This window comes from Mobula hypostoma, chromosome 15 (assembly GCF_963921235.1).
Source record: "Mobula hypostoma chromosome 15, sMobHyp1.1, whole genome shotgun sequence".
In the NCBI taxonomy this organism is placed as follows: domain Eukaryota; kingdom Metazoa; phylum Chordata; class Chondrichthyes; order Myliobatiformes; family Myliobatidae; genus Mobula; species Mobula hypostoma.
In genome coordinates, this window is record NC_086111.1 from 55,723,898 (window position 1) to 55,738,133 (window position 14,236).

Here is a 14,236-nt window from a genome sequence, read left to right on the forward strand (position 1 = left end):
GAAAGTGGTGCTGTAAACGATCAGGTAGGATCTAATTGCAAAGTATTGAATAGCCTGCTTGTTCTACTTATGGTCTTGCATTCTTGTCATATTTGATGTCATCTTTCGACAGCATATCTTTTGTCAAAGACGTGCAAATTTGTCTTTTCTGATTGTAAACAGTGACTCATATTTACATAGCGCCTTTCATAATCCTGTGATATCCTAAAATGCTTTTAGAAATGTAATTATTATTCCATTCACTGTAGGCAGTGTGACTGCAATTTCACAACAACGATTCACAAACAAAGTGGTGGTGGACAGATTGTGAATTTGGCTGAGGTATATGTTTTCACCAGAGGAATACTGAAAAGACAGATAGCCTCACTTCAGTATTTTGTCCAAGATGGCAGCCCTTCCTACAGTGCATTATTTCCTCGGTATCGGCTAAAATGAATCGACCTGTTATTTCCATCACGTTGTCAAAGCCACCTCATTTATAATTCTTTCAAATAATTTTCAGTTACTTATGTACTTGTTAATGCTCACTTGCTGTATTTTCACTGTAGCCTTATCTCTAATTTCCTTGATGCATCAGAGATATTTTTAGATATTTAAATTCTGTATTTTGTTTAAATAGACCTTGGTTATTAATAATGTGATTCCTTCCCTGCACCTCTGCAAACTTGTGACTTTGATCTTGCCCATGGTAATTTACATGTTATAATTCATTACTTCAATGTTCAGCTGTGCGTTTGTTATCAATGTGGTTCCATTCATGAGAACTCCAATATTTTGTCACTGGCATCTCTGACAACTTTTTCTAGCCATTCAAGTTTTTCTTTATTATCTTTGGATAAATATTAAACAAAACAGATGATAAGCAGCATCTTTGTCATGCTTCTCTTCCAGTCACTTCTATCCACCTATAGTTCCTCATTTTCAAAGGCCATGGCTATCTTTCTGGTTCTTCAGTATTTCCTCAGTGTGATTCACTCTGAGCTGCTTCCAAATCCTACAAAGTAAATGTACTTATTGATTGTTCTATACAGCTTAGTTACAGAATCATTATTCTATTGCCTCTCTTGTTCCATATTCTTGGCAAAATGTAAATCCTTATTGGGTAAATTACTTCGGGTTTTGCTCTTGACCTTGTGTGTAACCAGGGCATGATCTTTGAAGTCTGATAGCTTCAAGCAATTTGTTTCGGATGTCTGTTCTGGTGAATCATTTAATACTTTTCAATTACAGATTGATTGCTTTGTCTCCTCCTCGTGTTGTAATTAATTCTGCTGGAATTTCATCAGTGCTTTCATCTTTTCTATTTCAAATACACTTACTGCAACCTTTGCAGTTGGACTTAAAACCTCGCATAATCAAGTTCAGTCTCCCTTTGGTGCTGATGGAAGATTATTAACTTGATGTGTTAATTCTAATTCTCTTACCTTCCTTGCTGAGTATTTCCATCTTTTTCTATTATAATTCAATTTCCTATTTCCTTCAAGTTTCAATGTCTGGCTTTTCACTTTTGACATACATTTATTTATTTGTTTTTTTTGTTTATTAGTACAAAGTTAACTAGCAATTTAGAGATTATAATTTTAAGAAATGTTTTGGCATTTTGTTACATTTTTAGTAGGTAGTGCAATTTAGATAATCTGATTCAATTTGAGATTGGATCTGGATGCCAGATTTTTTGATTTAAAACAAAGTATAATTCAGGGTGGGGGATAAAGTCGTTATATAATAGAAATATACATTTAAAGATGGTTAGTGATGACCACCAAGTTATATCAATCACTATTATAGACTAATATTTTACTTTGGATATGGATCTGATTTTTAAAATAGGGACAAACTCTGCATTATCTTGTGGAGAGAAATCTGAGAAAACAATTTTAGAAGGCAAAATGTTTATTAAAACTACAGAGCTTGGAATAACTTGACAACCATGAAACAACAGAACTTAGATTTATTTTTGAGTGTGAAAGGGTGTTATAAGTATGGAATAAACAACACTGGAAAAACTGCTCATAGGTGCAGGTAGATTCAGATGGGGGAAAACTGTTGCTTTCAGCCTCTAAGAGTGCCTCAAAGAATAAAGTAATTGAAGTGGATTGAGGAGTTAGTTGAGGTATTTGTTAATGTGCTGAGGTTCCTTGAGGCCTGGGCATTTCCTAGTTTTTCCTGATTCAAGAGGGCATTTCAATAAAAAGAAATCTTAGTTTTTGCGCTGTGGAGTCTACAGTGTAGACAAAGCTGCTGATGGATCCTGAACGCTGTTGCAGAGTGTTACAATAGCATGTATTTCTGTAAGATCTCATCAGGCCTTGACTTTTGAATTTTGATGACCTTGTCTGCCTGGTTTGAAGTCTCATTAGCTAGCTTGAACATGCTCATAAAATAGTTCAAGGCTCAGTATTTAATTTTATTTCCCTCAATTTTATTACCTGCTTGTTGCAGGTTTCATCTGGCGTTCAAATTTGGGTGCCTATTCTGATTTGGTTTTAGCAAATTATCAATTTATCATGTAATTGTAGTTCATATAAACAAAGGTGATTGGCTTACTATCACCAATTATAGCTTCTGACTTCACAGTTGACTTTTTAAAAAAAATCATAGCATTGCTCATTGATATATGCTTGGAATTTTTTTTACCATTTTCAATTATTTTCATGAATAGCTTTCATTGGTGTCAGAAATTTCATTAACATTCAGAAGGTATTGCTTTATTGTTCTGAATGAAACAGAATACAAGTGATACAAATTGATAGCAGTATGGGAGGGGCACACTGTCACTTAAATGAATATTGCTGTATCCTTTCTTGTGCATTGTTTTGAATATACAGTGGATTCCTGTTAATTGGGACACATCAGGGCCAGCACATTTTGGTCTAATTAAGTAGCTGCCCCAATTAGCCAAAGTTTCATGGATATAGTTAAAAAGGTATATCAAGAAGACAATCTGAATAAACAAAATATATTTAAATGAAATACAGGACAAATTAAAACACCACAAATACTACTGAGGTGCTATAAAATTGTATTAGTTTCTAATACTTATCGACAGAGGAATTCATCCATGTCATGTTCCTTTGACTGTAAATAAAATCAGTCAAGCACCTCGTGCAGCTAATGGATTGCCTTTGTACAATGCTGACAACAAATGTATCCTCCAAATCTTCATTTTCATTCTAACATTCAAAATGATTGTTGATACCTTCAAATTGTTCATAGTTTCTAGCTTGAAACAGTAAAATCGTTTCATCTTCATTCCCAGCTGGTATCTCCAAGCCTGAATGTTTGAAACCACAGTGAGGAAAACAGTTCTGAACAGTCTCCTGTCCCAATGAAGCCCATAGTGTCCCAGCTATTTTCTTGATTAGTTTTTTGTTTTTTTAAGAGTTGTCCCAAATAAGCTGCTGTCCTAATTAACCGATGGCTCAATTAATTGGAATCCACTCTATTTACTTGATTACATATCTGTCAAAGCTTACAAGAGCTTTTAAGTGTGTACTTCTGAGACTGAAAAAAATTGACTGCAGAAGGACATTTTAATATATAGCAATGAAAGATCATTGCATAAACGTGAGAAAAATACAGAATTTCTTCTAGATTAACTGAAATCTTAAAAAGTTTATTCACTTTGAAGTGCAATGAAGAATTATCAACATTAATATAATTTGTACTGTTTAAAAAATCCCATTTTAAAAATGGCTAATTACAGCTTAATTGTTTAACAGCAATGAAATGCTATTTAAAAAAAAAGTGTAAAAGTCCTTTCTCTTTGAGAAGGAGATGAGAGTGTGAAGAGGAAATTAAACATGCAGGTAAAGAGGGGTGGTTTGAGGAGTAACTGTCATCTGTACCTCCCCGGTGCCCATCTTGCTCTTTCTACTTTTTTTTCCTTCCCTCCCCTTCATTGCACATTGTCACTACCCTATCCTGACTTCTACAGATTGAGAGGGGTTGAATGACTCAATACTTGAAAGCCTATCAACACTGACAAATCAGTAATAATGGAAATAGATAATTTTAACAAGAAACAATGATGAAAAGGAAATTGGCCTTTATCAATTTTTTTTCTGGTATCTTTGCTACATCCATGAATACTGATACAATTGATTTACTGACTGGAATATGGTCTAGTGTGTAGGGAAATTAATTTTTGAGCTGGTGGTTCTACTGTGGAACTGACTGTGGTCAAGTGGATTGAAGGGATACCTTATTTGCTGAAATCTGTACTTCCATAGTGAGATTTTCTTCTAACCATAATTTATTATTATGCTTCAGGTTATTAAACTCTACAAAGATACATCAGGTAGGATAAATGTAGGTGTTTACTTTTGAGACTTCTGTTGCAATTGCTACAGTGACTGCATGTTGGCTTTTCGTATTGTAGCCGTGTGGGAGCTGTGGAACTTCATATTCTAGTGCTCTCTGCTGTTTTTATTATAGAATCCATGTGCAACAAAATCACCATTTTGGCTTCCTGATTGCTGAAGTAGTCATTTTTGCAGTCTCTTGTCATCCTTTTCTTTTTTATTATTAATTTTTTATTGCAACACCAACAAATTACATTCAATACAACCAATTGCCAATTACATTTTGACTGTTTAACCCAGCCACCCCCAACCTTCATCACCATCCCCCCTCCACCCCTCTCCCCCCCATCTCTCTCCCCTCCACCAACCAACTGAATAGTAGTACATACACAGACAAAGCATTCTTATTTTAACAAAAGATCTTTTAAGTTAGCTATCAAATTTGTCCACATTAAGATTGTGTTTGGTCGTGCATCATTTACTCTTGCTGATGAAAGTTCCAGGTAAGAAATGTCCAAAAAGCTCTGAAGCCAGTGAGTATTTGAAATATGGGGAGGTTTCCAACACTGGACTACAATCTTCTTAGCTGCAGTCAGGCCTGCCAGCCAGATTTTGCATGTTTTTTCCGTAAAGGAAAAGTGGGAGTCATCATTTAGAAGATGTACAGCGGGGTCCATTGCTAATTGTACCCCTGTTAGTTCTGTAAGAGTACAGATAACCTTCCCCCACAAACCAAAAACCCCTGGACATTCCCATACAAGATGTATAAAAGAGCCAATGATTCCGTGGGGGCAAAATGAGCAATATGGGTCAGGAACCTGTCCCATTTGATGTCTAATTCTCGGTGTTAAATATGCTCTATGACAAAATTTCAAGTGTATATAGTGATGATTTGGGTTTTTCGAAGAACCGGCAGAGTTATCCCAAATTGCATCCCAGTCTAAGTCTTGTCCCAATTCAGATATGTCCCAATCCCAGGCCCCGATGTGGGCATATAATTCTGGGAGTTTAATTTGTCATAGATATATGATACTATCTGTCCTGGAGCACTCTGTATCCAACTTAAAATGGGATGGTCCTTTAAATCTGACCCCCAGGGAATGCCAAAGGCTTTACAAGCTAATCTCACTGGAAAGTAGAAGAAACGAGTGTTTATCAATATTATATCAAGATATCAGTTCTTGAAAGCTAAGGATAGTACTTGCCCCATTAATATCTTGAAGAGTAGTAATACCTTTATCCTCTCAAGTTCTGTTAGTGAATGGTTCCCCCCAGATAGAAAACGATTATTGTTCCATAATGGAGATGATTTGCACCATACGCTTTTAAATTTTAGGAATTTTTCTGCTGCTCTAAACACTTGTAGCGTATGGGTTAAAATTGGACCGTAATACAAATCGCATTTTTTGGTAGACATACCTATAAGGAGAAAGTCCTTCAACCTTATTGGTGCTATTATTTTCATCCTTTTCTGAGGTCACCTCAAGTAATTTGTATGTTCAAAGAGTACAGTTTTCAGAAAGCTAATCTCTGTGAATTTTTAGTTATTTGCAAAAAATTCATAATCACTGTGACCAATATTTGGCCAAATTAACAATCACTTCAAGCAAAATAATTCCACTTTCTGTTTTTCCAAGATTGTCCATTTTGTCAAAAATATGAAATTTTCAGTTTGCTTCTTTCCTTTCATGAAAATGTTCATTTATCCTGGGATGTCCCTACTTCTCAATAATCAACCATTGATAATTTGTCCTTATTGAAAAGATGCCTCACAGTGACTATTAATGAGGCCAAACACATTCAGTCTGAAACCAGATTCTCACACTTTCCACCTAAGTATCAGTATAATGAGCAATAGCTATACCTGGGAAAGACACCTGGCCCTGGGAACCTTCGGCCTGTGGGTTCCAGCTCCAACATCAGCTACCATCATAATGAAACAGCTAAAATGTTCCCTGCTGTAGCAGGGACTTCTTTCACATTCTGCTTCAAAATGAAGTTTGTTATTTGATAAACTGAAATTTATTCTTACAACATTATAGAATAAACAGTAGATAGTACTGGGTATACATACTAATTTATGTTTATGTATATCTGAAAGTACCTCTTAATTTGCTGCAATTTAGAACTTTGATTCATAGCACTGATACTCTAGAGGGAGCACCAGTCAGAGCACAGAGGGTGGGAACATCATCTTCTGGTTTGAAGATGTGATTTCACCCTGATTTCCCGAAAGAAACTAATTCTCTGTTACTCATGTTAAATCCTGCTGTGCATTGGAGATGAGAATTGTTATTTCGTTGCCAGATTGCCAGATTTTTTAAACAAGTAGCAAGCTTTAATTGTACAGTGGATTTTGTTGTGTAATGGGACCAAATGTGTCAGCTCAAGAACATCTAGACACCAGCATTGTCTCTCATAAGGTAATCAGTGTACGAGAGAAGAAATTAACAACCCTGTACCTGGAGATTGAAGTTTCTGAAGCCCTTGATTTAAAAAAAAAATTTACTGGATAACCCTTAAGAATGGAGTTCCGAGGAGCTCTTGATAGATTTTCCTCCTTGGCTTCCCAGCACAGGGTCTTGTATTACCAGATTAGTAGCCCAGAAGATTAGTATTGATCTGGATAAGTAGGTCCAAATCCCACCAGGGTAGCAGTGGAACTTAAATTCGTTTAATAATTCAAATTTAATAAAAATAGCCATTTTAAACTGAAATGATCTTTATGGAAGAAAAATTATCATATTTAGTCTATCCTTAGTGTGACCAGATCCTCGTCATTTAGTTGTATCATAACTACTATATTCGAATGAAAACAAAACTTAAGATGCAGGAAGCACTCTGCAGGTCAGGCAACATCAGCAGTAAGATTGTTTGGATGCAGGATCCTTCATCTAAGATGTTGATCCGCTCTGTTGAAGTTGCTAGTTGCATCCAGCATGTTGTTTGTTTCAGATTTCCAGCATCTTCATTTTTATTTATTGCCTCAGAACTAAATGACAATCAATAAAATTGGAGAGAGATCTAGTATTGGACCTAGGCACTGATTTTGTACATGGCAAAATCATGCTCACCCTGTCAGTAGTCCAGTGTCCTTGTAAATAGTGAGGACTGTCACAAAGACTAATCAAGCAAAAGGCTGCTGTAGTTATTCTCCTAGGATCATATCTTGCAGATAGTGTTGGTCTCTTCCATCGCAATCACTGTTCATTGTCTTGTCTGATAACATCAAGTTAAACATGAGGAAGAAAACATTTTTCTGAATTACCATTCATGCTCCTCTGTCCTGTTAAATTAGTATCCTCCATGTTGAGCAGAAGAACAGGCAGTAGAAAGGGAACAAAATGAGCTCAACATGGTGACTAGTACAACTGGCTGTCTCAAGAGCATCCCAAAGAATGTTGCTACCTGATTGTGAGCAAACAAATGGAGGTGTAAGCCTACCTACTGCATCCTGTAAATCTATCCACTGAAGATGTGTCACCATTGCTATGTGTTTTCTATCATCTGTATGGAGGTGGCCTCATTTTCACATTAAGGACATCTTTCCATTAAGTTGTGTGAGACTGCATTTGTGCTAAATGATACTCAGAACGGGCCTGTCAGTTCAGAAGTGGGTATCCTTGTGGAAATGTGTATTGTTTTCTTCTGTAACCTCTTGAATTTTGGGAGCAACTTCACTAGAAGGACTGAAGCAATTTGAGAAGATGGTTTACCTCCATATTCTCAACAGCAAGAGGGGATCTTTGTAAATGGTGCTGTTGCCTGTGATGACTACATTCTTAAAAGTCTCAGGGGCACAGAATCCAGTATTACCATTGCTAGCCCAGAGGGTTAAGCAAATTCAGCAGGATGAAGGACTGACCCGAGTATATTTCTGTGGGTCATAGTTTAGATCTACCTGTGGGTTAAAGAAAGTCAAATGTAAGTTCAAATTAATTTTCAGATCTTGTGTATGATTTAATTTTTTTTGTACTATTACAAGTAACATTTGAAAGATATTTAAGGAAGGATCTCTGCTTAAATTATTTACTATACATCTAACAAGTAAAAACTAATTTCAGTTTCAAAAATCTAAGTCGGGTTACAAAGCGAAAGTCCTTTAGTGCATTCTAATAAAATTGTTGAAATTTCTCTCAATAGCTGCCCATTGAACAAATTTGATCATGTGCAATATTCAGAATAATTCATAAGCATGAAAAGGAAATTTCACATTTTCGTTTGCATTGTTCAACAATGGAGTTTGGTATAAAAAGGCAGAGGCAGGTGACTCTGAATTGGAGTATCTATACTGTTTTATTTCCAATACAAGTTCATAACTGCTTAAAGCTACATTAATTTGGTGTACTTGGTCTTGTCTGTTTTATTTGGTGTGAATGTAAATGCTTGGTCAAGTGCGATCTGTTTTCAAGGTGTCTGGAGGTTTGCATATTGCTATGTGTTTACACCACTGATAACATTATCATAACTGTATAACTTGGTTCACTATACAATTTTCTCTTCTGTAAGATGCCTGTTACATTCTTGTGCTTGTTTCTGGGATATCATGGTTTCTTTTTTAATTCAAAATTGTGATGTATTTGCTTTTGATTGTAGTGCTGAAATATGTAAGATAAATATTGAATTTATGTTTTGCCTTATGCAGGTCAATTTATGTCAGGCAAAATGAATTACATGTCATGTATTCTGCCATTTATGTAATGACACATTATTCCTAGTTCATAATTCAAGCTTGCATTATATTCTCATCATTGGAGTTTGCTTTGAATGTTGATCATTGTCATCAATTGACAGTAGAGCTTGAGACCAGAATGGCAGGGCATAGCTGTCGGTAGTTAGAAGAATATTGCTAATATTTTAGTGAAAATAGCCAGTTTTAAATTTTGTATTTCAGATGCGATGAATATGTGAATCAGCTTGATGAAATGCAGCGTCAGCTTGCTGCTGCTGAAGATGAGAAGAAGACGCTGAACTCTCTCCTCCGCATGGCCATTCAGCAGAAACTGGCACTGACACAGCGGCTGGAGGACTTGGAGTTTGATAATGAACAGTCAAAACGTGGCCGAACCAAATCGTGGACCAAAACTAGAGCTAACAATCCCAGTGTAAGTCATGTGCACTCTTGTGTAGTCAAACAAGAGGGAGTAGGTGTCGATAACCAGATGTATTGCAGTGAAAAGTACAAAATCTACTGTGATTGACTGTGGTGCATTGTTGGGGTTCATGATAGATGTTAATGCTTTGGTGTGCAGTGCAGCTTTACTGCCCTATTTTCATAGTATGAAGTGAGTTCATCTGTGTTGGATTGTTGACTATTAATTTGCGTGAATTTGAAATACCTGCAGTAATGTAGCCTAACATCCATGTGATATAGGGCTTTAATCTTGAATATCTGTTCATTATAGCATGGTATCTCTGAGAAATCAGCTCATACTTTCAGCTTGCTCCAACACCATAGTCTGAAATCTGTACAGCACAAATGTGCTTTTTCTCTCCCCTCTTGTCCAGCTTTAATTTGCACTTCACCTTCTTGACAAAAGGTTCCATTTAATATTGCTCATGTTTACAGTATTTGATATATGCAAATTTATCCCTTTCTAAAGTAAATCCTCCAAAATGATGTGCAGTTTTATAAATGTTTTGAGAGAACATTTGTAATTGCTTAGGATCTTGGAGTTTTCTATTTACTGATGCTGTTCTTGAAACTATTTGACTAGATTAGTGAGTAAAATGATATTGTAACCAAGAGGTTTAGTTAATATATTTCCTGTATATAACATTATTCAGAAAAATCATGGATTGCTTCATTGTTCATAACACTAGTATTTGCACGTGTTAACTTCAGTAATGTAATTCTATGTATTGAAAGAAGCACATACAGTGTGTAACTCCCAGTTATGCATATTAATGTAGGATAATAAGATGGTCCTAATTCAAATATAGAAGGGCATATGTTCATTTTTGTTTTAAAATAATGTGCTTTAGATTCAGTGCACATTCAGCAAAATACACAATCTTTTTAAGTGGTGTTATTTCAAATAAGCACAAATTAGAATATACATAAGGGACCGAGGGTATACCAAGTTCCATTTTTTTTTTAAGAAGCACCAGTAATCATACAAATAACACATTTTAACATGAATTCCCTGTCTTCGTGTGACGCAAGTCAGAGCTTCTATCCAATCAAGTAAAGCCTTCTCACTAATTATGGCAGCTTTGTTGTACCACCCACTACATTGCTCAGAAACAGTTAAAAGCTAGATTTGATAACAAAAGGAAGGCAATGCTGATTTGTCCCAGAAAATGTCATGATCTGTAAAATGTCTTAAAATTAGATTTTATGGTTAAAATTTTCATCTCACTTTTCTTAGAGATGAACAAGAATTCTCCATTTCCCACTTTAAAAGGCAGACCTGCCATAAAATGACATTTTTGATTTTCAATTCCATTTCTGTATCTTTCTTTTAAATATAGGGTTGTTTTGTTTTTGCATGAAATTTGCTATTTAAATACAACATCAGTATTTGATAACTCAATCCTATTCAGTTGTGCTTAAGTATAATTATAATTACTATTGTTTGGGAAGCAGTATTGCAGTACTAGTAGTCTGAGCACGTTAAAAAGGACATACAATTTTAAGTATATTTTGTCATATGTAACTGATATATTACAAACAATTTAAGAACCATAATGTATAAATGTTGAATTTAAATTCTTGTTCATTTATAGTGCTGTTGGCTCCAGAGTATGATTTCATGGTCAAAGTAATGCGGCTAGTTTTGTCCTTTTAGCTTCTCTGTGGTTGATACGTGGTATTTGTCTGTTAAAGAACTTGGTAAAAATACCTTGAAGCAGGATCTTGTAATGATGTAATTTAGTAGTGATGCCACATATTTTGGGACTAATGAGTTAAAAGAAACTCAATGTTTGTTATATTTGCCATTGAAATTTTGTATACAAAGCATTTCTGTTAAATTCAATTTGGCTTGTTTTTTATGCTGCACAATCCTTTGAAGGCCTTTGATCTACTTATTTGTAATACACTATTAATAAATGCTAGAGCTTTGTCTAAACCTAGCATTTGGAAATGTAACAAACATTTTTGCTGTATTTAAAGGAGATCTGTATTTGCTTCAGGTATTTCAGGAAACTTTTTAATGACACAGTGGCTTCCCTATAGTAAAGGCAAAAGTAAACAGTCACCAAATTTGATACCTGTACTTGCTAAAGAGATTTTTGAAGTTACTTCAGAAAATTTAATGTATTTTAAAAGTATAATTTTCTGATATGGCAATGTGTCTGTGTGCTTTAAAAATTTGGTATATGCATCTGTTAACAGCTGTTAAGATACAGCAAGTGAAATCAATATATTGCCTACCTCTGTTAGCAGGCTGTCCTTTGGCTTCTGGCTGTATTTGTTATAGGAGTCTGCAAATGATCTGCATGTTTCTTTCTAATCCTAAAGGCTCTGTAAACCAGTTCCTGTGAAATGTCACCTCTCTGCATGAAGGTCACTCAATACTTGTGAGGTTAGCTTCCTATAAACGGCTGATATTGTATTAAACAACTGTATGCTTTATGCTAAGAAATAACCCAAAATGGCCATTTTCTCTGATCACTAACAGTTTGCTGTTTGCATTAATAGACTAATATAACTAGCAAACCTTGTGCTATGCATTCTTCATGAATTGCTCCTTGTGCAAGTGTTTATTTTTTAATAAGGTTTTTTGGCTAATTTTTTTTTGTATTTTCCCTTTTTCAGAGATAAAATAGTCCCTGGAGAAGGACTTTCTGGCCAAGAGTGCAGTTTATTTAAAAAGTTTCTGTAGTCTGTTGCACAAAATGCTATCGAAACAATAACAAGGGCAGTTAATTTGCTGCATATTTTGTCTTTAATTTGCAAATATGAACAAATGCATTACTAAAATTGCTGCTGGAGGAAGAGAAACTCACAAGTGTTGAAGAAAGCTTCAATGATTTAATTAACCTAAGGCTTTATAGAATATTACACATTTTTGAGATGGTGTTATGGTATTATGTTTTGTTGCAATTATTCAGTGTTTTTAACGGATGTTATACCTGTGCACTTTTGATATATATTTCTTTTATTCTTGGAATGGCAGAAAATGCTGTGATTTGTGGATAAAACTCCTGACAGTAGTGTGATTTTTCTTTTTGATGTGATTGATTTCTGCATCAGCATGTTGCAGAAAAGTTGACTTTATTTTTGACCTGTGATCTAACTAAATTTTACACTACCAGGATTTGTTCTTCAGCATTTTCTCCATTTAAAATTTGTTTTGTTTTTACTGATGTTAACTGCCATGTTCTAAAATCCAGGGGTTTTCTGGGGTTTTCATGGATATTATTCTTAGGAATAGTTCAATGTAACAAGGAAAAAACTTGACTTGCTCTGGTAATGGTAATGGGAAACTTTATAAAGTGATATTACCAGCTAATGCCAGATTTTTGGGTTTATTAAAACAAAATCAAGTATCATTGATTTAACAGAATTTTCTACAAATACGCCAAATAAATTCCAAATTGGAATTGTTTCATTATTTTAATTTTGTTTATTGTGCCAAACTTGGTACGTCTAGAGGTAATATCTAAGGTTATTTGTTGTGGGGTGTTTTTTTTCCATGCCTTGTTTTTATTAATTCTGCCAGTAGTGCCTTTGATAATTTCACGAGTGCTTGTTCCTACAAAATGTTTTCGCAAACTATTCAGATTTTAAAAAGAAAGCATAGAGCAATAAGTGCAACTGAGAACCCCTCCCTTTTGCACAGAATTTCCACAGTAGTCTTAATTTTATAAATTGTACGAAATTCTTTTTTGTCAGTGATACTTACGAAATGCAGATTCATGCAAATTCAGGGCATGCTTGGGGAACCAAATCTAATGACTTTGGACTCCTAATGAACAATTTGAATTGTATTAACATATTTGTGATTGCAGTACAGAAGACTGTATCATGCATCTTAGCTTGGTTTGGTGATGGTCGCAAGTAACTGGTATTGTTGGCAGAAAATATTAAGACATAACTTTCTTTAACAGCCATGTAATCATTGTGTAAATTCAGCAAACAGAAAATAAATGCTGCATCAACATAGCAAGCCACTTGATTAAAATGGTGAAGTTTGTTGAGGCTGGGTTTTGACAAATCAGGTCAAATTTAAAAGTAAAATTAAATTAAGTGCAATTTAAATGATGAATTTTAGCATTATTATGGAAGATTTTCTGTTCGCTGGAAGAATGGTTTTTACCTGTTTTACAGTATTGGTATGCTCAGTTACATTAAAATATGTACTTCAAGTGAGTATTTATTTGAAGCAGTGTCACAGTACTGTATTCTTTATGTGCATTATCATTTAGTGGCAGGTTGGCCTAAACATTATGTTATATGCATGTGTGCCAGCCTAGAGACCTTTACACAGTTTTTTTTAAATAATTGAATTAAGATTTTAAAAAAAGGTGTGAAACTGAATGCATCTAACTTTGAAATATTTGACATTGGACAAGCAAACGTAAAACCTGGAGAAAGGTTTGTTGTACAAGATTAGTATCTGTGTAAAGGTAATCCTATTGGCTATGTCAATAAATGTGATTACAAAAAGACTGCATCCTGTTTCTTTCTTTTATTCAATTAAAAATAAATTGGTTTGCCTCTTGCATTTTGGAATAATTCATTAAATAATTGAATGAAGGTTATGAAATTGTTTTTGAGAATAAAAATCAAGCCTGTTTTTCAGAACCATAGAAGTTTAAAGCTTCACTTTGAAGTTCAAAGGAAGTTTTGATCCTGGAAGACTCTGTTAATCACCATAGATTTATCTCAAAAGTGACTCTTGTTGTCACACAAATGACTTTGGTTATCACACATCTGCTAAATTGTTAATGATTGGTGTATAATTTTATTTAAATGTATCGTT

General features: G+C 34.7%; 1 protein-coding gene across 4 annotated transcripts in view; it reads left to right on the forward strand.

The window, feature by feature from the left end:
* Nucleotides 1-13,978, forward strand: part of LOC134356876 (protein bicaudal D homolog 2-like) — a 53,905-nt gene extending 39,927 nt beyond the window's left edge. The window contains exons 7-8 of one of the 4 annotated variants that reach the window (XR_010020453.1): nucleotides 9,199-11,833; nucleotides 12,067-13,978. Coding sequence is in view for 3 of the 4 variants with exons in the window: in XM_063068099.1 (XP_062924169.1) it covers nucleotides 9,199-9,505 (307 nt within the window). In the remaining variant the exon portion in view is untranslated. Of the gene's footprint in view, nucleotides 1-4,272; nucleotides 4,301-9,198 lie in introns of all 4 variants that reach the window. The other 3 variants (XM_063068100.1, XM_063068101.1, XM_063068099.1) reach the window with 3 other exon arrangements.
* Nucleotides 13,979-14,236: the final 258 nt, after the last annotated feature.